The sequence below is a fragment of the Manis javanica genome, chromosome 7, assembly GCF_040802235.1.
Source record: "Manis javanica isolate MJ-LG chromosome 7, MJ_LKY, whole genome shotgun sequence".
Taxonomy (NCBI): domain Eukaryota; kingdom Metazoa; phylum Chordata; class Mammalia; order Pholidota; family Manidae; genus Manis; species Manis javanica.
Genome location: NC_133162.1, coordinates 23,961,886 through 23,983,766, shown reverse-complemented (window position 1 = coordinate 23,983,766; position 21,881 = coordinate 23,961,886). Strand labels below are relative to the sequence as shown.

The 21,881-nt window shown below is 53.2% G+C and overlaps 1 protein-coding gene and 1 long non-coding RNA gene across 2 annotated transcripts in view; one reads left to right on the top strand and one right to left on the bottom strand.

Moving 5' to 3' along the window:
• The window catches only part of LOC140850354 (uncharacterized), a 139,106-nt gene that overhangs the window by 16,214 nt on the left and 101,011 nt on the right, over positions 1 to 21,881 (bottom strand). Inside the window, exon 2 of the long non-coding RNA XR_012133045.1 lies at positions 14,359 to 14,498. This is a non-coding gene — a long non-coding RNA (uncharacterized lncRNA). The remainder of the gene's footprint in view (positions 1 to 14,358; positions 14,499 to 21,881) is intronic.
• On the top strand, positions 5,099 to 21,699 carry LOC140850353 (inositol 1,4,5-trisphosphate receptor-interacting protein-like). Its single transcript, XM_073240467.1, has 2 exons — positions 5,099 to 5,763; positions 19,834 to 21,699. The coding sequence occupies exon 2, from the start codon at positions 19,846 to 19,848 to the stop codon at positions 21,499 to 21,501; it is 1,656 nt and encodes a 551-aa protein (XP_073096568.1). The 5' UTR covers positions 5,099 to 5,763; positions 19,834 to 19,845; the 3' UTR covers positions 21,502 to 21,699.

The window sequence follows — 21,881 nt, the reverse complement described above, 5'->3', positions numbered from 1 at the left end:
TCATTCTGTAATGAAGCAAGTATTTATCGTGCACCTATGATGTGCAAGGTGCTGTGCTAGCGATCTGGTGGCCTCATGGAGTTGTGAATGCACACCAAGAGAAGGAATGCCTGGAATCCACTGCCCCAAGAGTAGGCGCCAACTGGAAATGGAAGCAGGGTCTCAGAGCAGCTCTAGCAGGCTCCTAGACATCTAGGTGGGTTAAATGAAACCTGCAGGGTCCCTTCCTCCCAGGTAGTTCATGCAGTAATTCGGAGGTGTTTGACATATGCTCGAGGTCTGGGGAGTGGTGGTAGATAGGACAACCAAGGGTGTCAACTGTGTCCTGGAAAATGGAAAACTTAGCTGGAAGCAGAAAGCAAGGAAAGAAAGAGCAAGTCTGGCTTTGATAGCTGATGGGAGACTGAGACTCAGCATCTAATGTCTTTCCTAATTAATCACTGGGTGGAGTGGGGTGGCAAATCCAGTTCAGGGCCTGGCATGAGGGTGATGAGTAAGTGCCTTCTGGTATGATGTGTGTGGTGGGATGGGGGAAACCACAGCTATGCAGGGCCCCTCACCTAAGCAGAGACTGTCCCCAGGAGTGGAACAAGGTGGAGAGGGTCCAGGCAGCTTCCCACCCCCCAGTCCCTACGTGTGCCCTCTTCCCTTCCCCATCCAGGTCCTGTTCACCCACAAATGTCCTTCCCAAGCTCATTCAGGAAACCTTTCCCAAAACTCCATTTCACAGCTCCATTATGTATGATCACTTACTTTCTACCCTTTATATCTCAGCATTTAATTGGCTGGAACAGAGTAGAGCATATTACTACTACAGTCTATAGGAGGTATTTTAAACAAACTAAGCTTCTCAGCTACTAAGATGTATTGCTGTCCCCTGGGCAGGGCCAGCTGGTGCCCAGCAGATTTCCCACTAAGGGTGGTGTTTACCTGGGTCATGTCTCCTGTCCCAGGGTCTGGCTTTTAGCTGTGCCCACTCAGAGAAACTTTACCTACACTATTTTCCGGATAGTTTGGACTTGGGCTACTGAGCCACCTCAACAAGTTCCCAGAAGTGGGTGTACAAAACAGAACGCTAGTTTATCAATTTGCAAGGAGACTTTGTGAACATCATGCAGACTAGAAGATAAATGTTCCCTGTGTCCTGGGCAAGCCACATGGGAACCAAAGATGAGAAGGCAGCTTATGCTTGGCAAGGCTGGCGCTGGAGCAGAGCAGGAGGAGTCAGGGAGTGAGGTCCAATAGCGGGGGCTGTGCGCATTTCTGTGGTGCTCTCCCCAGTGGACAGGTACCAGCCAGGTAGGCCAGTACCTCAGTCAGTCTGGCTTGTGCATCTCTTTGGCCAGTGTCTCAGGGGCAGGGTTTCCTTGGTAGCATTTCTCCTTTTCCTCTTTCATAATTCTGTAATTTTTATTTTATTTACTCATTTTGTTTAGTGTTTTATAAGCATTGTCTCCCAGTTACACAGAATTGCATTTGCCTAAGTTGAGTAACTCCTATACAGTTTCAGGATTGGTGGGCCAGGCCACAGGGGTTAATGCTTATGCAAATCAAGAAGATGGTTAGGTGGCCCAGATGGGTCAGCAGGAAGCCAAGCACAGAGCAAGGAAACATGGTCCCTATCTGAGCAAATGCTTGGGAAAGTGGAAGGGCCGTGGCTGACCACTTACTGCAGCCCCAGCGTGCGCATGCTGTGAAGCCGTCCTAAGGTCGTGCTTGCTTTGGCTGCCTCAGGCCAGCTGGCAAGGCCAAACGGCCTCTTTGGGCTTTAAGGGCTCCCCTCTTGGGTCATCTCTAGTAAGCCAGTCTCCAGGAGCCCCAGAGCCAAGGAGGTGTGACTCGCATGGGCTTTGGAGTAAGGCATGGGCTTTGGAGCAGGGCTGCATCCTGACTCCCTGCTCAGTAGTTGGATGTTCTCTGTATTTGGGCAAATGTTCTATTCCAAGCCTCAGTTTCATCATTGGCAAAATGGGAATAACCCTTTGTAGGACATGCATAGGTAGTGCTGAGCACCGTGCCTGGCACAGACCCGTAATCCAGGTAGTAGTAGCGTCTCAAGACAACAGTGGTCAATGAAGGATCTATATTCTCTACTGGATTGGGCCCCCAACTTCCCCATCCGTGCCACTGCTCCCTCCTCTAAAGCTTGGGTAAAGGGCAAGGCACTGGGGAGCCAGACTGCCCCAGATGATGAGAAGGAAGGAGTTACCGGTTCTCTTGCGCTTGGTTTGTTCAGAGTGGAGGACAAAGCTGCTTGTCCTGACTTTTTGGCCACCTCTTGGAAAGGGAAAGTCAGGTTTGACGCATGTCCTGCACAGGCAGCCAGAGGGGACAGAGAGGAGGGAAGGTTTTCTAGAAGAGGAAGGAGGGTCATTTTGGAGTGCCCGAGAGGTCTGCAGGATCCTCCTCAGCGGTTTGGGGGTCTGTGAATATTTCCTGTAGAACGTGCATCCCCCCTCCATCTGTGTGGCCTACTCTGTGACATCAGTGGAATGCAAGCACCTCACAAGGGACATCACTGTTGCCAAGGCAACCCCTTCACCTCAACGTAGACAGAGAGGAACAAGAAGCACCCTTCACCTCAAGGTAGACAGGGAGGAACCAGAACCACCCTTCACCTCAAGGTAGACAGGGAGGAACAAGAAGCACCCCAACTGTAAGACGCCTACTGAAGGGAAGGTGCACAGGAGGAGTACCACAGGTGTGTCTGGCAGAGAGTGGGCAAGGGAAAGAGGGCAGATGGAGGGTCTTCAGGCCTTGGGGTCGGCCGCAGGGAATACAGTACAGAGCAGTGCAGACAGCTGCAGCCTTGTTTAGTTCTCTGAGCTGCGACCTGGAACAAAGCACAGCTCCTTCCAGGGCCTCTGGCAGCTTCCATGGCTCTGAGCCTCCTTTCTACAGCCTGAATGTGACGGGAGTAGGGGAAGAGCAGTCTGGAGCCGTGACGGGGAGATTAGAAAAGGGGCTTTCCCTTTTTCACCCTCACCCCCAAAGGAAAGTGAGACAAGGATGCTCATGTCCTTACTGGATGGGTGGGGAGGTTCAGGGGGTCAAAGAGAGCCTTCATTCTGTAATGAAGCAAGTATTTATCGTGCACCTATGATGTGCAAGGTGCTGTGCTAGCGATCTGGTGGCCTCATGGAGTTGTGAATGCACACCAAGAGAAGGAATGCCTGGAATCCACTGCCCCAAGAGTAGGCGCCAACTGGAAATGGAAGCAGGGTCTCAGAGCAGCTCTAGCAGGCTCCTAGACATCTAGGTGGGTTAAATGAAACCTGCAGGGTCCCTTCCTCCCAGGTAGTTCATGCAGTAATTCGGAGGTGTTTGACATATGCTCGAGGTCTGGGGAGTGGTGGTAGATAGGACAACCAAGGGTGTCAACTGTGTCCTGGAAAATGGAAAACTTGGCTGGAAGCAGAAAGCAAGGAAAGAAAGAGCAAGTCTGGCTTTGATAGCTGATGGGAGACTGAGACTCAGCATCTAATGTCTTTCCTAATTAATCACTGGGTGGAGTGGGGTGGCAAATCCAGTTCAGGGCCTGGCATGAGGGTGATGAGTAAGTGCCTTCTGGTATGATGTGTGTGGTGGGATGGGGGAAACCACAGCTATGCAGGGCCCCTCACCTAAGCAGAGACTGTCCCCAGGAGTGGAACAAGGTGGAGAGGGTCCAGGCAGCTTCCCACCCCCCAGTCCCTACGTGTGCCCTCTTCCCTTCCCCATCCAGGTCCTGTTCACCCACAAATGTCCTTCCCAAGCTCATTCAGGAAACCTTTCCCAAAACTCCATTTCACAGCTCCATTATGTATGATCACTTACTTTCTACCCTTTATATCTCAGCATTTAATTGGCTGGAACAGAGTAGAGCATATTACTACTACAGTCTATAGGAGGTATTTTAAACAAACTAAGCTTCTCAGCTACTAAGATGTATTGCTGTCCCCTGGGCAGGGCCAGCTGGTGCCCAGCAGATTTCCCACTAAGGGTGGTGTTTACCTGGGTCATGTCTCCTGTCCCAGGGTCTGGCTTTTAGCTGTGCCCACTCAGAGAAACTTTACCTACACTATTTTCCGGATAGTTTGGACTTGGGCTACTGAGCCACCTCAACAAGTTCCCAGAAGTGGGTGTACAAAACAGAACGCTAGTTTATCAATTTGCAAGGAGACTTTGTGAACATCATGCAGACTAGAAGATAAATGTTCCCTGTGTCCTGGGCAAGCCACATGGGAACCAAAGATGAGAAGGCAGCTTATGCTTGGCAAGGCTGGCGCTGGAGCAGAGCAGGAGGAGTCAGGGAGTGAGGTCCAATAGCGGGGGCTGTGCGCATTTCTGTGGTGCTCTCCCCAGTGGACAGGTACCAGCCAGGTAGGCCAGTACCTCAGTCAGTCTGGCTTGTGCATCTCTTTGGCCAGTGTCTCAGGGGCAGGGTTTCCTTGGTAGCATTTCTCCTTTTCCTCTTTCATAATTTTGTGATTTTTATTTTATTTACTCATTTTGTTTAGTGTTTTATAAGCATTGTCTCCCAGTTACACAGAATTGCATTTGCCTAAGTTGAGTAACTCCTATACAGTTTCAGGATTGGTGGGCCAGGCCACAGGGGTTAATGCTTATGCAAATCAAGAAGATGGTTAGGTGGCCCAGATGGGTCAGCAGGAAGCCAAGCACAGAGCAAGGAAACATGGTCCCTATCTGTGCAAATGCTTGGGAAAGTGGAAGCGCCGTGGCTGACCACTTACTGCAGCCCCAGCGTGCGCATGCTGTGAAGCCGACCTAAGGTCGTGCTTGCTTTGGCTGCCTCAGGCCAGCTGGCAAGGCCAAACGGCCTCTTTGGGCTTTAAGGGCTCCCCTCTTGGGTCATCTCTAGTAAGCCAGTCTCCAGGAGCCCCAGAGCCAAGGAGGTGTGACTCGCATGGGCTTTGGAGTAAGGCTGGGCTTTGGAGCAGGGCTGCATCCTGACTCCCTGCTCAGTAGTTGGATGGTCTCTGTATTTGGGCAAATGTTCTATTCCAAGCCTCAGTTTCATCATTGGCAAAATGGGAATAACCCTTTGTAGGACATGCATAGTTAGTGCTGAGCACCGTGCCTGGCACAGACCCGTAATCCAGGTAGTAGTAGCGTCTCAAGACAACAGTGGTCAATGAAGGATCTATATTCTCTACTGGATTGGGCCCCCAACTTCCCCATCCGTGCCACTGCTCCCTCCTCTAAAGCTTGGGTAAAGGGCAAGGCACTGGGGAGCCAGACTGCCCCAGATGATGAGAAGGAAGGAGTTACCGGTTCTCTTGCGCTTGGTTTGTTCAGAGTGGAGGACAAAGCTGCTTGTCCTGACTTTTTGGCCACCTCTTGGAAAGGGAAAGTCAGGTTTGACGCATGTCCTGCACAGGCAGCCAGAGGGGACAGAGAGGAGGGAAGGTTTTCTAGAAGAGGAAGGAGGGTCATTTTGGAGTGCCCGAGAGGTCTGCAGGATCCTCCTCAGCGGTTTGGGGGTCTGTGAATATTTCCTGTAGAACGTGCATCCCCCCTCCATCTGTGTGGCCTACTCTGTGACATCAGTGGAATGCAAGCACCTCACAAGGGACATCACTGTTGCCAAGGCAACCCCTTCACCTCAACGTAGACAGAGAGGAACAAGAAGCACCCTTCACCTCAAGGTAGACAGGGAGGAACCAGAACCACCCTTCACCTCAAGGTAGACAGGGAGGAACAAGAAGCACCCCAACTGTAAGACGCCTACTGAAGGGAAGGTGCACAGGAGGAGTACCACAGGTGTGTCTGGCAGAGAGTGGGCAAGGGAAAGAGGGCAGATGGAGGGTCTTCAGGCCTTGGGGTCGGCCGCAGGGAATACAGTACAGAGCAGTGCAGACAGCTGCAGCCTTGTTTAGTTCTCTGAGCTGCGACCTGGAACAAAGCACAGCTCCTTCCAGGGCCTCTGGCAGCTTCCATGGCTCTGAGCCTCCTTTCTACAGCCTGAATGTGACGGGAGTAGGGGAAGAGCAGTCTGGAGCCGTGACGGGGAGATTAGAAAAGGGGCTTTCCCTTTTTCACCCTCACCCCCAAAGGAAAGTGAGACAAGGATGCTCATGTCCTTACTGGATGGGTGGGGAGGTTCAGGGGGTCAAAGAGAGCCTTCATTCTGTAATGAAGCAAGTATTTATCGTGCACCTATGATGTGCAAGGTGCTGTGCTAGCGATCTGGTGGCCTCATGGAGTTGTGAATGCACACCAAGAGAAGGAATGCCTGGAATCCACAGCCCCAAGAGTAGGCGCCAACTGGAAATGGAAGCAGGGTCTCAGAGCAGCTCTAGCAGGCTCCTAGACATCTAGGTGGGTTAAATGAAACCTGCAGGGTCCCTTCCTCCCAGGTAGTTCATGCAGTAATTCGGAGGTGTTTGATATATGCTCGAGGTCTGGGGAGTGTTGGTAGAAAGGACAACCAAGGGTGTCAACTGTGTCCTACCAAAGACGAGAATCCCCCAGTGTGAGTGTCAGAGGTGAGCGGACAAGGGCCAGCTGTCTCTCCTGCCAGGTGCCCTGCTGCTGGACTCAGTCTGTGATATCAGGAGGCGGAGCTCAGATTCCCTTCTGTTTACTGGTTTTAGTAACAGCTAGTATCTGATAATATTCAGTCTACTTTCAGACCCTCAGGTGGAAGTCTCTAGAAAAAACACAAAGCCCATAATTCTCAAATGTCTCACTTCCCGGTCAGTAACACAGTGGAAGGAAGGCTCAGCTTTGATACTCTCCTGGGCTGCTCCTGCTTTCTTCCAGGTCATTTCCCTGCACCAGACACAGGACAGTCTCCTACCAGACTGCCTCAAGCCAAAGGGAAGGTGTCATCATTTTGGCCCTGCTTGTTGGTACAAAACCACATGCTCCGAACAAACTGTTCTCCTGGGAACCGGCTTCAGTAGGCTTCTTACTAGCAGTTACTGGACCTGCCTGAAGTTCAAGAAAAGGTCCTTTGCTGAGATTGGTTTCAGGGTCGCCGAGGAGGCAGGACTGCATGTGTGTGCTGGAAAGGGAGAGAGTGGGGATGCCTTGGCCCTGCCAGTGTGTGCCACCCCAGAATGCTCCCAGGGCATCCATACCATATCCTCCCTGATGCTTCACCCCAAAATGCACCAGCCAGGATCAGAAGACCCCTCACTCCCTTTCTCTAATCCACTGCAGAGAAGGCTGCCCCGTGCTGTTGGCTAAAAAGCCATCTCACATATCCCAGGTCATACTCCCAGAACCTCTGGGCAGAAGGAGCCTCAAGTTCAAACCTCATTCCCTGCTTCATGCCCATATTTCTCCTAAATTGTCACCCGCCTTTCCCTAAACAATACCAGGAAAGTCCATAGACACACGACTGATGTTTCACAGATACCAGGTCGCTGAGCGCAGCATCATGGCAAGACCAAAGGCTTGAAAGTTGGACAGTCCTGGGTTCAAATCCTGGCTCTGTGATGTTGCGTAAGTGGCCTCAGCTGCTCTGTGACTCAGTTTCCTTATGTGTAAAATGAGGACAGTGCCTCTTTCAGAGGTTTCCTTTGAGGTTGATACATGTAGCATCTTGCACAATGCTTAAATCTCAATAAATGAGGTGCATTGTTTGTTATTTACTAAACCCTCCCACGGGGTGCTGGGGCCATGCGACTTGTCTGGTTTTCTCCAGAAAGAGAGAATTGCTCATCACTCTACCAATTGCTTCTCTGTTGCTTCTCTTAGTTTGCCCTGTAATCCCCCATTTATCTTCAGATTGTGTAAGACTCTCAAGGAAGAAGGTATGTGTCAAGAGGAGAAGCGGCAGGGGGGTCAGATAAACTTTCTGTCAGGGTTCATTCCCAGGTCATTTAGTTGGTAACATTGCTAGTAAGTCAGCCTGCAGATAGATGAAGGCCCTCCAGACCTAAAGTGGCCAAGGGCTGTGTCTGGGAGGGTTTTTTGCTCACATTTCCCAAGGAACTCAACCACTGTAAGCACTTTGTCTGACTTCCACATGCCTCCCAGGAAAAAAAAAAAAACGCTTAGAAGTTACATAATCTAAGAATTCCATTCCATTTCCATTTCAAATTCCTGCTTCTGGGAGTAAAAGCAATGAGGTGAGGTTTTTTTCCTAGTCCTGACTCCATTCATTCATTCATTCAGGAAGTATTCTTGGAGCGCCTACATCTTTAATGCCAGGCATCAGAGATGAACACTGGTTCCTCCTAGGTGCTCAGAAATTGTGGAGCTGTCAGTGTGGATGCTGCCAGATGGGAGAGAGGGAGCTGTGAACGTCCCAGGTGCCACGTTTCCTGCTTCCCTCTGTGGCAGCCCCTGGAGCCTTTAGGAGGAAATGGGCAGGTGGAGGAGGCAATTTAGCAACAGCCCTGGGCTTCTGCACCTGGGCAGGGATGTTGGTCGCCTCTTCTTCCCAGAGGAGTCCCTGTGATGCTCCCAAACAGGATTTAACAAATCAAAGAGACCTGCCCTTGTCACTAATACCAATGTCAGTCACATCCTGTACAGAGCACGGCCATGCAACTACCATGCCATCAAGTAGGTACTGTTGTCACAAGTGGGACAGTCAGGATTCAGACTCAGGCCTTCTGATTGCAGAGTTTGGCCCATTCCTTCCCTGCTGTATGCTAAGCCTCTGCAAAGTGTTAAGCTCTTCTGAGCGGAAGACCTTTGGGCTCTTTCCTTCTGGGTGGCTTTGGAGCAAGAGTTATATCCTGCAACTTGTAACTTGGTGGCAGGCAGGGCTGCTTGCTGCCCAGCCTCACTCACGTGTACCTGTAGTTTAGGGACACCTCCTGTGTGCCGGGTGCAGCCTCGGCAGAGCAAAGGCATCACTCCACCCCCGTGGCTGGAAAACCTTGTGATCGTAGGTTGTTATTTTGTGCAGTCACAGAAAGTGTGACTGCATTCATGGATGATCCTGGGGGTACTTTTGCTGACTGTTCCTGGCCTTGTGTCTAGGTGCTCTGCTTTCCAAGGAGAAAGAGAACTGGTTTGATCTGACCAATGGGGCCCTGGTGTGGGAGTGCAGGCTGACGCCTGGCTCTGTTGTGTGGCCCAAGCAGCCCAGAGCACAAGCAGAGAAGCCAGCCACAAACCCTGACGTTTTTTACAGCTGGGTTGGCCTCCCTCTTGCCTTTGTGTCTCTTGCTGTCCGCCTTTATTAAGATGAAAGAGTTTTTAGATCTTTGCAGGCATAGAACATGAGTATGTGAGTGTGTGTGAGTGTGCGTGCGTGTGAGGCCTAGAGGGCTTCCCTTCCTCCCCACCCCTCTCCCCCTCTCCCCAGCCCAGCTGGGGCCCAGCCTTTGTGTCAGGTACTGCCCAAGCCTCAGGGGACCACAGTGGGAGAGAGCCTAGGATTGCACTGTTTAGGGGCTAGCATCCCTCTAAGACAGGAAGTAAGAGGCAGGGGGTGGGCAGTGGGGTGGGGAGGGCTGGTGGGGAAACTGGCCTTTTGCTGTGGCTGTGGAAAAGCCCTGGGGGCCGTCCTCCCTGTGCCTGAGAGGCCAGGTTGACTTTCTGAGCTGGTCTCTTTGTTCCCATCTAGGGGTCACAAGGAAGGTGGTGCCAGCAGTCTGTTTAATTCCTTCCATCCCCAGCTCATCTGTGAGAGGGGAAGCGGGTGGCCAAGGGAGGGCTTTGTCTCCACTTTGTTTCCCTTTGTATTTACTCCCTGGTTCCTACTCCACCCCCTCCAGTCCCTCCCCATGAAGCCCCTTATTGCTGTTGTCTGGAGCCTGCTTTCCTCCTGCCCTCCCCTCCCCACAGTGAAAGTGTGGCTGTTCTTGGCATTCGCTACTCTTCGTGGAGGCAGGGGTCAGAGAACAGAGTGGGGGGGAAGAATGGGGGCAAGTTTGGGGAGTCCTGGTACCCCTGCCCTGAGATGGATGTTAATATTTCCTCCTCGTTGGTGCTCTGAGGGTGAGATGGAGCCTCGCGCTGCTGGAAATTACTAGAAATACTAGCTTAAGCCAAGCCAACATCAGAGTGCACATGAGGGCTGCTTCACTGTGAAAAATGGTTAGACTGCATTTGTATCATTAACATGCTCCCGTGATTTCATGTCTAGAAACCCAAGGTGGGAATCTCTCAGGGTCATGGGAGGCCTCCTGGTGCACACTCGCTGCAGGAAACACATCCTTCCTGAGAACGAAGGGCATTTGTAAAGGCCTTCTTTTGAGAACCAGTCTCCGGAGTACAGGATTTAAGCGCTGGTTGGGCCTCAGTGGAATGAGCAGGCAGCCCTGCTTTTGGACTCCTTCAGACACTTTGGGGATGTCCTGACAGACAAGTCCACCCGGGCCCTGGACGAGCTCAGTACCTAGGAAGGCAGTGGGGTGAGAGCAGACCCAGGCAGCTCACTATGATGAAGGGGCAGGACGGGGGCCCGGGGGCCGGTGGGTCTGGAGGGGCATCGAGAAGTGCGTGTGGCTCCTCGGCTCTCTGCCTACTGGTGAGACCTTGAGCTTCTGCTCAGCCTCCACGCCTTGGGCTGCTGCGCAGGTGCAGCAGCTAAGGATGGGGAGGTGGTTAAGCCTTTGTAGGGTGCCTGCTGTGTCTGGACACATATCTGCACAAGGCCCCAGATGCTGTGCTGAGTGGCTTAGTAAATATGCCATCTCCCTCCCTTTGTTCTTCTGCCCCTTACAAGAAAGAAGCATTTGTCTCAGGAGTTGGGGGTTGGGGAAGGGTCGGGAAGGCTCTTGTGCTCCCTGTGAGGACCCCTGGGTGTAGGGTGTTCGCTTCAGAAATGTGAGGTGTGACATGGTGGGGGAGTATATGAGGGGTTCAGGGAACGCTCGATAATCTGAAGTGGCCAGGCAGGTGGGAAGGGAACTGAGGAGACCCCTGTGGCATGCTGGGGCCAGGCCTTGAACATTAGGCTTAAAGCTCTGACCTAAGTCCCTTGGAAACAGAAACCCACTGAAATGGGGAAGGGAGACCTCCAGGGCCAAGGAGGCTACCTGGGGTGGCCGGGAATTATGAGTGCTCAGAGGAGCTGATTCCAAAGGCCCACGCCACTGCCAGTAGGATGGGGAGCGCCGTCAGTATGGAACCCCCAGGCTGCAGAGACTGCCAATGCCAGGTAGAAACGGGACAGTCAGTGGGGAAGCTGGGTGACAGGAGGTTGCATCTCACTCTCAGACTGCATTAGTGCACCAGGGCTGCCAGAACACAACAGAAATGTCTCCCTGCAAAGTTCTGGAGGCCAGAAGCCTGAATTCAAGGTACCCACAGGGCCATACTCGCTCCTAAGACTCTACGGGAGAATACTTCTTTTCCTTGTCCAGCTTCCCAGGGCTCCAGCCATCCCTGGGCTGTGGCAGTATTGCTCCAGCCTCTACTTGCGACTTCTCTCGCCTTCTCCTCTTTGCCATTTTTTTCCTATTCTGTCTCTTTATAAGGATACTTACTTGGATTAAGGGCCCATTGGGTAATGCCAGCTGAGCTCATCTAAAGGTCCTCAATTTATTACATCTGTAAAGATGCTTCCTTCCAAATAAGGTCACATTCAAAGGGCCTGGGTGTTAGCATATGGACTTACCCGTGCAGTGATGGTTGCATTTGAGGTGCCCAGGGAGAATAATGAGAGAAAAGGGGATGTAGGCCTGGACTCAGGGCTTTCAGGGGAGCCCTTCCTTGTCTCTGTGAGCTCAGGCTTCCTTGTCGTCCCTTAGCCTCTGCAGCACCAGGCCTCAGTATGTCTATCTCTCTGTCCCAAGACACTGATTTTCCTCGACGCCCTGCAGGTCAGGGCCTCTGCAGTGTGGAAGTCAGGCATCATGGACAGAAGGACGCTGTGTCCCTCCTGGGATATTGATGGCTTCCCTGCCTTCTCCATCCCTTGCTTGTCAAGGGACATGCATGAGTTGCTTATGGAGGAGCTGGGACAGGAAGGGTGTAGGCTCTCCCACCCCCGCTGGTAGAGTCCTGGCCTCTGTCCTTCCTGCATCTGGGCTGGCCAGCCGCATGACCCAACTCCAGAGGACAGGGTTGGCATTCTGGTGACATTTTGGAAACTCCGTCTTCCAAGAGTGAGCCTGGGGAAATTTAATGCCTTCAGGGGTGTGACCGGAGTGCTCTGTGAATCTGGCCAGTGTGGCCATGTGACAGCAGAGCTGCAGGACCTCACCTTAGTGAGGAGGCCACTCCTCTCACAGTGTGCACTTTCCCACAGGCTCCACCTCAGCCAGGCGTGGGGCAGGGATCTCCTCTCTGCACACGCTCTCTCTCTGCCTTCCTCCCACCCTCACCAGGGCCCAGTCTTGATCCCTGGGTCCTGCTGAGCCCAGGTCTCTGCTCCGTCAGTCTGGGGTCTCCCAGAGGGGCAGTGGGGTCTGGTTCCCCAATCCCTGGGTCCGTAGACGGTAATACCGAGTACTCCCTGGTGCTGTAATACCCATTAGACTACAAGGTCTCTTAGTCCCCAGAGAGGCCGCAGGGAGGGCTTTCATGTAGCCCCTAGCACAGGCCTGGCACACAGGCCTCATAATGCTGGTAATGATCATTCTGAGTGCGGCTACTGGGACCAACTGGGAGACACTGGAGCAGAGTCAGGACTGGGTCTGGGGAGAAGGGTCAGGCCAGAGTGGGGGTGTTTCAGAGGTGGATGCAACGGGAACAGCAAGTAGCGGTATCACTGAGGGGGACCAGTGAGGAGGGTCCAGGGTCAAGGGCAGCCTTGAGGAATGCTTGGAGGGGTGGGGAGCTGCAGGGACTGGAGAGCAGACATGGGGAGGGCGCCGTAGACTGGGCCTGCAGGCACACTGACATATTTTATTTGGCTCACATGATTTTTAAAGAATTTTTGCAATAGCAGTGACATTGTAATATTGGGGGATTTTGATAATCTAGATTTCTGGCTTCTCATAGAAAAAAAGATGCTATTCTTGGTGCACAGAACATGTGATATGGTGGCTCTGCCCCTCTGATAAAGCATGTGTGACCCAGCTGACCCCACCCCTACCAGTTGGATCTCCAGCCCCTGCAGCCTTGCCCGTTTTCTGCAGGGGTGCTCCCCTCCCTGGCATTTGACATTACAACCCCTGCCCCCAGGAGGTGTGACTTGAAAGGAGGTATGGGAGGGAGCCCAGTGGCTTTGAGGACTGTAGTCCTGAGGAAGGTGAGCCTGGCTGGAGGCCACGACAGGTTCTGCCCAGTGAGTGTGGTTTGGAAGGTGACTGGGCAGGGGGAGGGGCGGCTGCAGAGATGCTAAGGGCAGGAGGGGCTGGGGGCCCGGAACCACACCTCCTACCCACTTTCTCAATTTGTTGTTGTTCCTCTTCCTTCCTCTTTCCTCTCTTCCTTTTTTGCCTGCCCCTCCCTCTCCTACCCAGACCTGAGGCCTGCCATAGTCCCCTGACCCCTCCCTGTCCCTGTTTGGGGTCCCTCAGCCAGAGATGCCCAGTGGTAGCACTATGGCCTTGCCCTTGCTGGGGCGTGGGCCGGCTCTGCAGGGCCCTTCTCCATCCCAGAAGGGCGGGAGCCAATCAGGTCGAGTGGTAATGTGTCCAGAGCTGCCCTTACGGAGCCATTTGAGCTGAGTCTGCCTGTCCCCTGGCCCTGAGTTAGGTGAAGAGGAAGGCGTTTGTGGAGACATCACTCCCACAGCTGGCCATCTCCTCCCAAGTGGGTGATAAGTCAACTCCTGCTGATTTAGGGGCTCCTGAGCATGCCAGCCCCAAGCCTGGTGCCCTGGAGGAGGCAGGAAGATGTTCAGCCTCTGTAGCTCCCTGGAACTGGAACTGCGAAGGCAGGGAGGGACTGGTGGGTGACCTGACACAGTAAAGAGCAGGAAGGTGGCCTGAGCTGCAGGAGTTCAGGCAAGGGGGCGGGCTCCCCAGAGGAGGGGCCTTGGCGCCGGCCCTGAATGACGATGGGCGGGAAAGCTGGTCCGACTCCAGGGCGGGCCACGGTCTCCACTACCGAGAAGCGTGGAATCGGGAATGAGGCAAGATAGGCCAGACCGTGGGAGAAGGGCCTCACTGGGGCTTCAGTCAGACTGTTCATGGGGCCCAAACTCCAACACCAAGATTCAGGGTCAGACTCGTACTCTGCATTCTTATAGTCCTGCTTCTTCTCCAAGGCTAGAAAGCTTGGAGGACAGCAGACCTGAATGGTTTTGGTGGACACTCCGGGCAGTGGTGCCCTGATATCCCCTGGCTCACATATCCCCTGGCAGAGCAGAGGGAGGTGAACCCACTCACTGCAGACAGGGAGTTTGAGAAGCCACCCAGTGGACTTCCTCAGCAGTCTCCTTACAAGGTAGGGATATTGTAAATGCCGAACTGATGTTTTGAAAATTAAATGGCAAAACACACAGAGAACTTAGCTTCCTAAATGTAAACGCCACTACTGATGAAAATGGCTTACCTTTCCCCACTCCTCTTCCATCTGGGTGGGAGACCCTGAGGGGGTCCATAGGTCATGTCCAGCCCTCCAGGATCGCTTCCATCCACCCGCCCAGTCAAGCGACTTCTCTTTAGGTCTTCTGTTTAGGCCTGTTTCCTCATCTGTAAAAAACGGGGCTTAGATTAGTACAGCTCTAAACTCCGACTTTCTTAGATGTCTGCTTTTATTTCCCCAAACAACTATACCGCGTTAGCTGGGACTGTGAAACTCCAGCTCCAGGCCAGGTGCACAGTTGGGCTTCAGCCCAAACTTATCAACAGTTTGGTCTCCCTTGGCCCCTTCTTTCTCAGAGGGCCCAGAACCTAAGCAGTGGGAAAGGGACATAGCAACCCCATGGGGCCAGAACTACAAGTGCCACCGACCCACCTCCTTTTTTCCATTTCATAAAGAAACACATCAGCTGCTCCTTTTAGCTCTGAAGATGACGCCAGGGCCCGGGCTGCTTTTTGCTGTTGTCATGAGCAGAGCTAATGGCATCCGACAGGCTGGGTGTGGGACAAACCTTCAGCAAGCTCCAGAATCTGGGCTGCAGCGACACTGTGGGAAACCCACCTCCTCCTCTTTGGAAGCTTCCCTGGCTTGGGCAGGGGTGGATCGCAGACTTCAGTGAGCATTAGAACCACCTGGTGGGCTCATTAAACACACAGGTGTTGGGCTGCAGCCCTGGAGTTTCTGAAGATCAGGTCTGAGATTGCATGTGGAAATTTGCATGCCTAGCAAGTTCCCAAGATGCTGGTACTGTTGAGTTGGGGACCACATTTAAGAACTGCTGTCCCAGGGGGCCTACAGGGCTGCTGAGAAATGGGTCCTGGGTGCCCCTTCTGCGGAGGCCACTGAGCCAGCCCTGGGTGGGGGCAGGTGGATGATAGAGCTGAAGGGGGGTGGATGAACACTTTGTGGTGCTGGACACAGGCTCGCAGTGCTCCCGGTTTGCTGTGGGAATTCTGTCTGGAAGGAGGTAGACATGGAACCAAGGGCTTGCACACCCAGATCTCCCCATCAGGTGGGCACAGGGACAGTCTATAGACGAGGGGTCCCCAAAGAACAGAAAAGAAACTCTTCCTCTGCATTTTCATGGCCTGTTGCCTCCCCACGGGGGCTATGGTGTTTTTCCTGCTGAGAATCCGGCTGCACTCATCTCTGGGCCCTGCAGCACCAGCACAGTGGAAAGAACCTGGGCTTAGCAGGTGGAAGCAGACACAACAGAATGACTCTCAGCCCAGCTGTGCCTTTTCTAGTTGTGTGACTGGAAAATTACTTGGTCTTTTGGGCATCTGTGGAACTGGGATAACACCCACTTCTGAGGTTTCAGGGTCACATACCCAGCACATCCTTGTGAAGGCTTGATAAACAGAAGTGTGCTGCTGTTAGACAACTCTCAGTGACGTTCACTGAATAAGGCTCTGGTGGTAGTGTCGAGGGGCTCTGGGGTCCCCAAGGATGACAGACCCCAAGGACGGGAGATTTAGATGTTTGCTCCGGGACCTGGGACTTCTGGCCAGGCACAGAGTAAGGGTCTGAACAGCCAATGGTCTGGGCTGACCACCTGCACCCCTCTGCCCAGGGCAAACAGAGGCTACCCTCTTACCCAGCGTCTGCTGCCCCAAGACGCTGGCCCTTTGCCAGGCTAAGTTTAGCTGTGGCCTGCATGGACCTCCCCATGCTCTGTGGGCAGGGTGGGGGTGGAGAGTAACTAAGCAGATTTCCTGTGGGCTTCCTGGCAAGCAGACATACAAAAGCCCTGGGAGTGACCCAGGTTTATTTTCAAAGCCAAACCCACTGGACGTCTCAGATCACATGTGTGGAGCAGCCTTGTTAGAGATGAGAGCTTGGACCAAGGCAGAGGTAGACTGGGGAAGAGGGTGTGCATGCGTGTCCACGGTTTTGTGGGAGGCTCCCAGCTACCTGCCCTGTCCCTGTGGTCTCCGTAAGTCAAACCACCCGGATTCTGTTCCCTCGTTCTTCTGCGCTCCCTGGCCCCCAGGACAGTGTCCATGTGACTTAGTCTGGGGAGGGGAAACAGGAGGATTCAAACTCAGCACCATCTGGTAAGCAGTGAGCAGCCACCCGTTCTGCATATGCTAAGGTGCCATGAGCAAGCCAGCCAGTGAGTGCAAAGTTAGAAGGAGCAAAATGGCAGCTGGGATCCCATCTGATCCCAGGGAGGGAGCCGATGATTTAGAAGTTGAGGATGGAGTCAGAGGGAACTGCACCTCCAGGAGTATCCAGAGCTCTGAAGGCTTCCGCAGCTGTGGCGGGCAGGGTTGGTGGAGTGACGTGCCAAGGGGCAGCACCCTGGGAGGGGCACCGTGTGCTTTCAGAAGCACTTCTGAGCGTGTGTTCCTCTGTGCCCCAAGGACTTGGGCAGGGCTGGCATGCTTGGAGCGTGAGAAAACAGAGACCCACGTGGGCTGAAGGTGAGCTGGTTTTGTAGGGTGCCTGCTGGGACTGAGCTCTGAGCTCAGCACCTGACAGGGGTTACCCCCTAAGCCAGCCTTCCTGTGAAGGGCGGCCTGCTGTTAGCTCCCTCTCACAGGTAAAGTGCCGGAGCCCTGGGAAGCTAAGTGACTCACCCACAGCCTAGGCCTCTTCCACTATGTGGCCTCATTTCCCTCAGGCCCCCATTGTCTTGTCTGTAACCCTACTATTGTCAGTGTTTCTGGAGCTTCCTGTGTCTTTCCAGAGTACTTCCTAGGGCCATCTGTGTGGCAGTCACCAACCCCTGAAGGCAACTTCATCTGCATATTCCCATCCCATCACAGCTATCCTTTTATGAGAAAATATACGCAAGGGGCAAGCATTTTGCTAAGGTCTTTATATGCATTACCTCATTCAAGCTTTACCACAGCAGGTATTTTATTCCCATTTTACAGATGAAAAGACTGAGGTGCTGGGCAGTGGAGTGGTTTCTCCAAGGTCACACATCTCATAGGTACACATGCTAGGTTCCAACCCAGTTTCTCTCCCCTCCAGAGTCCTCTTAGCCCCTTGCACACACAGTTGATTGCTGCATGTGGCTTGGAGTCTGAAGTCTTGAGCCTTGCCTGCCCCAGTACAAGGAGGCCTTTACAGCCCTTCATCCACCAGCACAGGTGGCCCTAGGGAGGCTGTCAGAGAGGAGAGGGACTCCCCAGGCATAGGGATTGGAATAGCACCTTACCCCGGTCGGTGTCATCCTACCTGGAGTTAACATGGCAACTGACCTCCTGGCTGGGAGTTCCCAAGGGCTATTATGTGACTTGTCAGGACCTGCTGTGCCTGAAGGTGGCTGCATTTGGTATGGGGGCTCCAAAAGGTCTCAAAATCCACAAGTTATCTCCAAACTGGCTGCTGACTGGTATTCTAGAATGAGTATGCCACACCTGTGTCTTAACGTTCTGGTCCACTTTGATGAGCCAGCCTTGGCAGCTTTGCTGCGGACCACTCTGGCAAAACTTTCCATTGATGTTTCACTAATGTAGAAGCCAGGGCTGACCTGTTTCTGCAATTATCTAGCAAGCTGCTCCTTGTCTCAGGGAAGAAAAGCTGGCTGGCTGCCCCCTGCATGTTTTCCCCACCCCCTCCCTTTCCAGTCTGGTTTCCTCCACTTTCTCCTATCCTCCGTTTCCTCCTCAAGTGGAAGCACAAAAGTGCCTCAGAGTTCACCTCTGAGGCCTGGATATTTCTGAATTCTGCTGTTGCTGGACCTCCCTTCCACCCAGCCCTCTTGGTTCCTGCTGACGCATGCAGCTGTGTACAGGGTGGACTCGCTTCTCGGCTGTAGTCTCTATCCAAGTGTGGCACTCAGGTCGTCTCCATCCTGGCGTTGCCGGGTAGAATCTGCAGAGGTCCTTACCTGGTGGCAAACACCTGCTCCTTGGTGCCATTAGGGTAAAAATCAGAACAGGTAGTTATTAGGGTGCAAATTCAAGGTCAGGGAATGAGGCTCAGTAAAAACACAGCAGCTCCTAACAGCATGTGTTGGCAAGCATCAGTGGTGCAGTGGGAGGAACTCTCCTATGTACTTTATTGTCCAGCCAGGATCTCATGTGGCCATTTGTGCTCTTAGCTGAGGTCCCAGACAGGAAAGAACAAGTGTGGAAAAAGCCAATTGTTGTTTCCCATAGTACCTGCCAGGGAGAGGAGAGGGTGTAATGTCAGGCTTACACTGCAGGATGGTGCCTCTGAGACTGTAATGTATTAAAGATGATATTAAAATGCAGATTCTTGTTCAGTAGGCCTGGAGTGGGGTTGAGATTCTGCATTTCTAGCAAATTCCCAGGAGATATTACAGGTGCACAGTCTGAACAGCAAGGATTATACGAGGTTAGCCCTTCCCCAGAAGTCACCTGAGACCTAAAAATCCTTTTATCCTGAAGGAATGGAGTGTCTCGTTCCACAATTAAATCAGATTTAAAGTTCAGATGACACAAGAGAGGGAAACCAATGACTTGGTCACTCTGGTTGTCTCCAAATTGTCCTGGATGAAGACCCAGGAGGTCAGTGTCTGAATTTGGGGTACAGACTTCCAGATCAGAAGGACAGGTTTACAGTGTGGGAAGATCAGTTCACAAAACTGCTTCACACCGTTGTTATTCACTGAATACATGCTGTCCGCCATTCAGTGTGCTGTGTATGCAGTTTGTGTGGATATCCATCCATTAGTGTGGTGACCCTGTGGGTACTGTGGCTTTCCTCTGGTGCAGTAAGGAAACAGTCTCAGAGAGGTGAGTTAATATGCCCAAGGTCACACAGCTAGTCAATGACAGGACTGACTTTGGAATCCAGCCCTCCTGTTCTCCACTAGGCCTTGAGGAAAATGTGTTCACCACAAGGCATTCACTAGGAGAAGAAGGGAATGGCTTATTCAGGACTGTTTTTGGTTTCAAATGATGGAAAAATAACTCAAACTGACTTAAACAAAAAGGAGAATTTATTGATTTGTATGACTAAAGAGTTCAGAGGTGATGGCTTCAGGCATAGCTGGATCCAGGGGTTGGGAGTCTGCTTTCCTCTATGTTGGCATCTTTCTCAGGCAGACCCCTACTTTAAGGCAGCTACAGAGCCACCACCAGCTGTTGCCTGTTCCCTCAGCAACCCTAGACCACAGTCATATGTTCGTCCCTGGAGCTGGGGCAAGGTTATCCCCACCCAAGCCATAAGGACAGGGAGTAGAAAAAGGCTGATTCCCAGGCAAAATGGGGTACTGCCACCAGAAAGAGGAATGTCTGGGCATACAGAACAGAGATCCACCACAGTGGTGGATCGGAGGTGTAGAACTTCGGGCTCTTGTTCCCAGGACTAGACTGAAGCAGGAGAGGAGATAGTGGGTTGGGTGGGAGCAGAGCTCTAAGACACTCACCTGCTCGGTGAGGCGGAGGTCGGTGTGCAGGACTAGGAAAGACATGGCATTTTTGGGAGCTTGGTGTGACTGTCTGTCTCTCTCTCTCCCCCTAGGAAAGCCCCAGCATGGCACTGGAGCTCTTCCGGGTGTGTCTGGTGGTGGTGACAGCCATCGTCAACCACCCTCTGCTGTTCCCTCGGGAGAACACCACCGTGCCCGAGAATGAGGAGGAGATCATCCACAGCATGCAGGTGTACCAGGAGAAGCTGCAGCTGGAGCAGCTACACCTGGAGGAGGAGATGGCGCGGCTGGCAGCGGAGAAGGAGGCCCTGGAGCAGTTGGCGGAGGAGGGCCGGCAGCAGAATGAGAACCGCATGGCCTGGGACCTGAGGAGCACCTTCTGCACGATCCTCTTCCTGGTGATCGAGTTGTGGTGGCAGGACCACCAGGATGAGTCCTCAACAGACTGCCTGGGCAGCACTGAGGACGAGCTGCCTGGCCTGGAGGGTGCACCCCTCCGGGGCCTCACCCTGCCCAACAAGGCCATGCTTGACCACTTTCATGAGCGTTGCATACGGGGAGCCACAGCTGATGTGGCTCGTACCCGCAAGTTCGTGGAAGGCTTCGTGGATGACTTGCTGGAAGCTCTGAGAAACCTCTGCAACCGGGACACAGACATGGAGGTGGAGGATTTCATTGGCGTGGACAGCATGTATGAGAACTGGCAGGTGGACAGGCCACTGCAGTGCAAACTCTTTGTGCCCTTCACGTCCCCAGAGCCCTACCACTTCCATCCAGAGCTCTGGTGCTCTGGCCACTCCGTGCCCTTGGATCGCCAGGGTTATGGCCAGATTAAGGTGGTCCGGGCTGAGGATATGCTGGGCTGCATCTGTGGCAAGACCAAACTTGGGGAGGACATGCTGTGTCTCCTCCACAGCAAAAACAACTCGGTGCAGCCTGGCTGCAAGGCAGAAGACCCACTGTGTGCCCGAGATTCCCCATATCTAGACTCAGTGCAGGTCATGAAGTGGTTTCAGACAGCCCTCACCAGAGCCTGGCACTGCATTGCCCGCAAATACGAGTTTGACCTGGTGTTTAACCAGCTGGACACCCCAGGGTCCCTCAAGATCAGGTTCCGCTCAGGCAAGTTCATGCCCTTCAACGTGATTCCTGTGATCCACTGTGATGACTCAGACCTGTATTTTGTCTCCCACCTTCCCAGGGAGCCCTCTGGGGGAACCCCAGCGTCCAGCACTGACTGGCTCTTGTCCTTCGCTGTCTATGAGCGACACTTCCTTAGGACAATGTCAAAGAGGCTGCCTGAGGGTGCCTGCCACCTCACCTGCTTGCAGATCACCTCCTTCCTGCTCTCCAAGCAGAGCCGCCTGACCGGCCCCAGTGGACTTGGCAGCTACCACGTGAAGACAGCCCTGTTGCATCTCCTGCTCTCCCGGCAGGCCGCTGACTGGAAGGCTGGGCAGCTGGATGTGCGTCTGCGTGAGCTGCTCTGCTTCCTGGAGAAGAGCCTGCTCGAGAAGAAGCTCCATCACTTCTTTATTGGCAACCGAAAGGTGCCCAAGACCGTGGGACTGCCCGAGGCCATTCTCAGGGCCGAGCCTCTCAACCTCTTCCGGCCGCTCATCCTGCAGCGACGTCTCTACCGCAAGACGGTGGACTCTTTCTATGAGCTGCTCAAGAATGCACCAGCACTCATTAGCGAGTATTCCCTACATATCCCCTCAGACCATGCCAGCCTGCTCCAAAAAGCTACTGTCTTATAGCGCATCCAGGACCCAGGACCCACGTCCACACCTTGGGGGTATCAGCAGGCCCCGTCCTGGGAGAATGGCAGGCTTTGCTGGGAGCCTTGGTTCCCAGAGAAGCCAGGACCTATGGTGCAGGGGAAACAGAATTCCAAGCCAGAAGCTGGATTGCTTTCATGCCATGGGAGTCTGCTGGTGAGGCTTTGTCTGGGTTTGGAGACCAATGCTTACAGCTTGCTTTTGGATCCCCACGAATGGCCACGATGATGACAGAACACTCTGGACACTGAATTAGAGACTATCTCCAAATAGTATAAAAAATAGTAACCACAGTGGGACCCCCATTGTGTGGACTATGAATGAAGGCTGGAAATCCTGATGTGTCTCTATTAGTGCTT

Excerpts from the sequence above, each read along its gene's own strand:
- LOC140850353 (XM_073240467.1), top strand. The coding sequence starts at position 19,846 with ATGGCACTGGAGCTCTTCCGGGTGTGTCTGGTGGTGGTGACAGCCATC.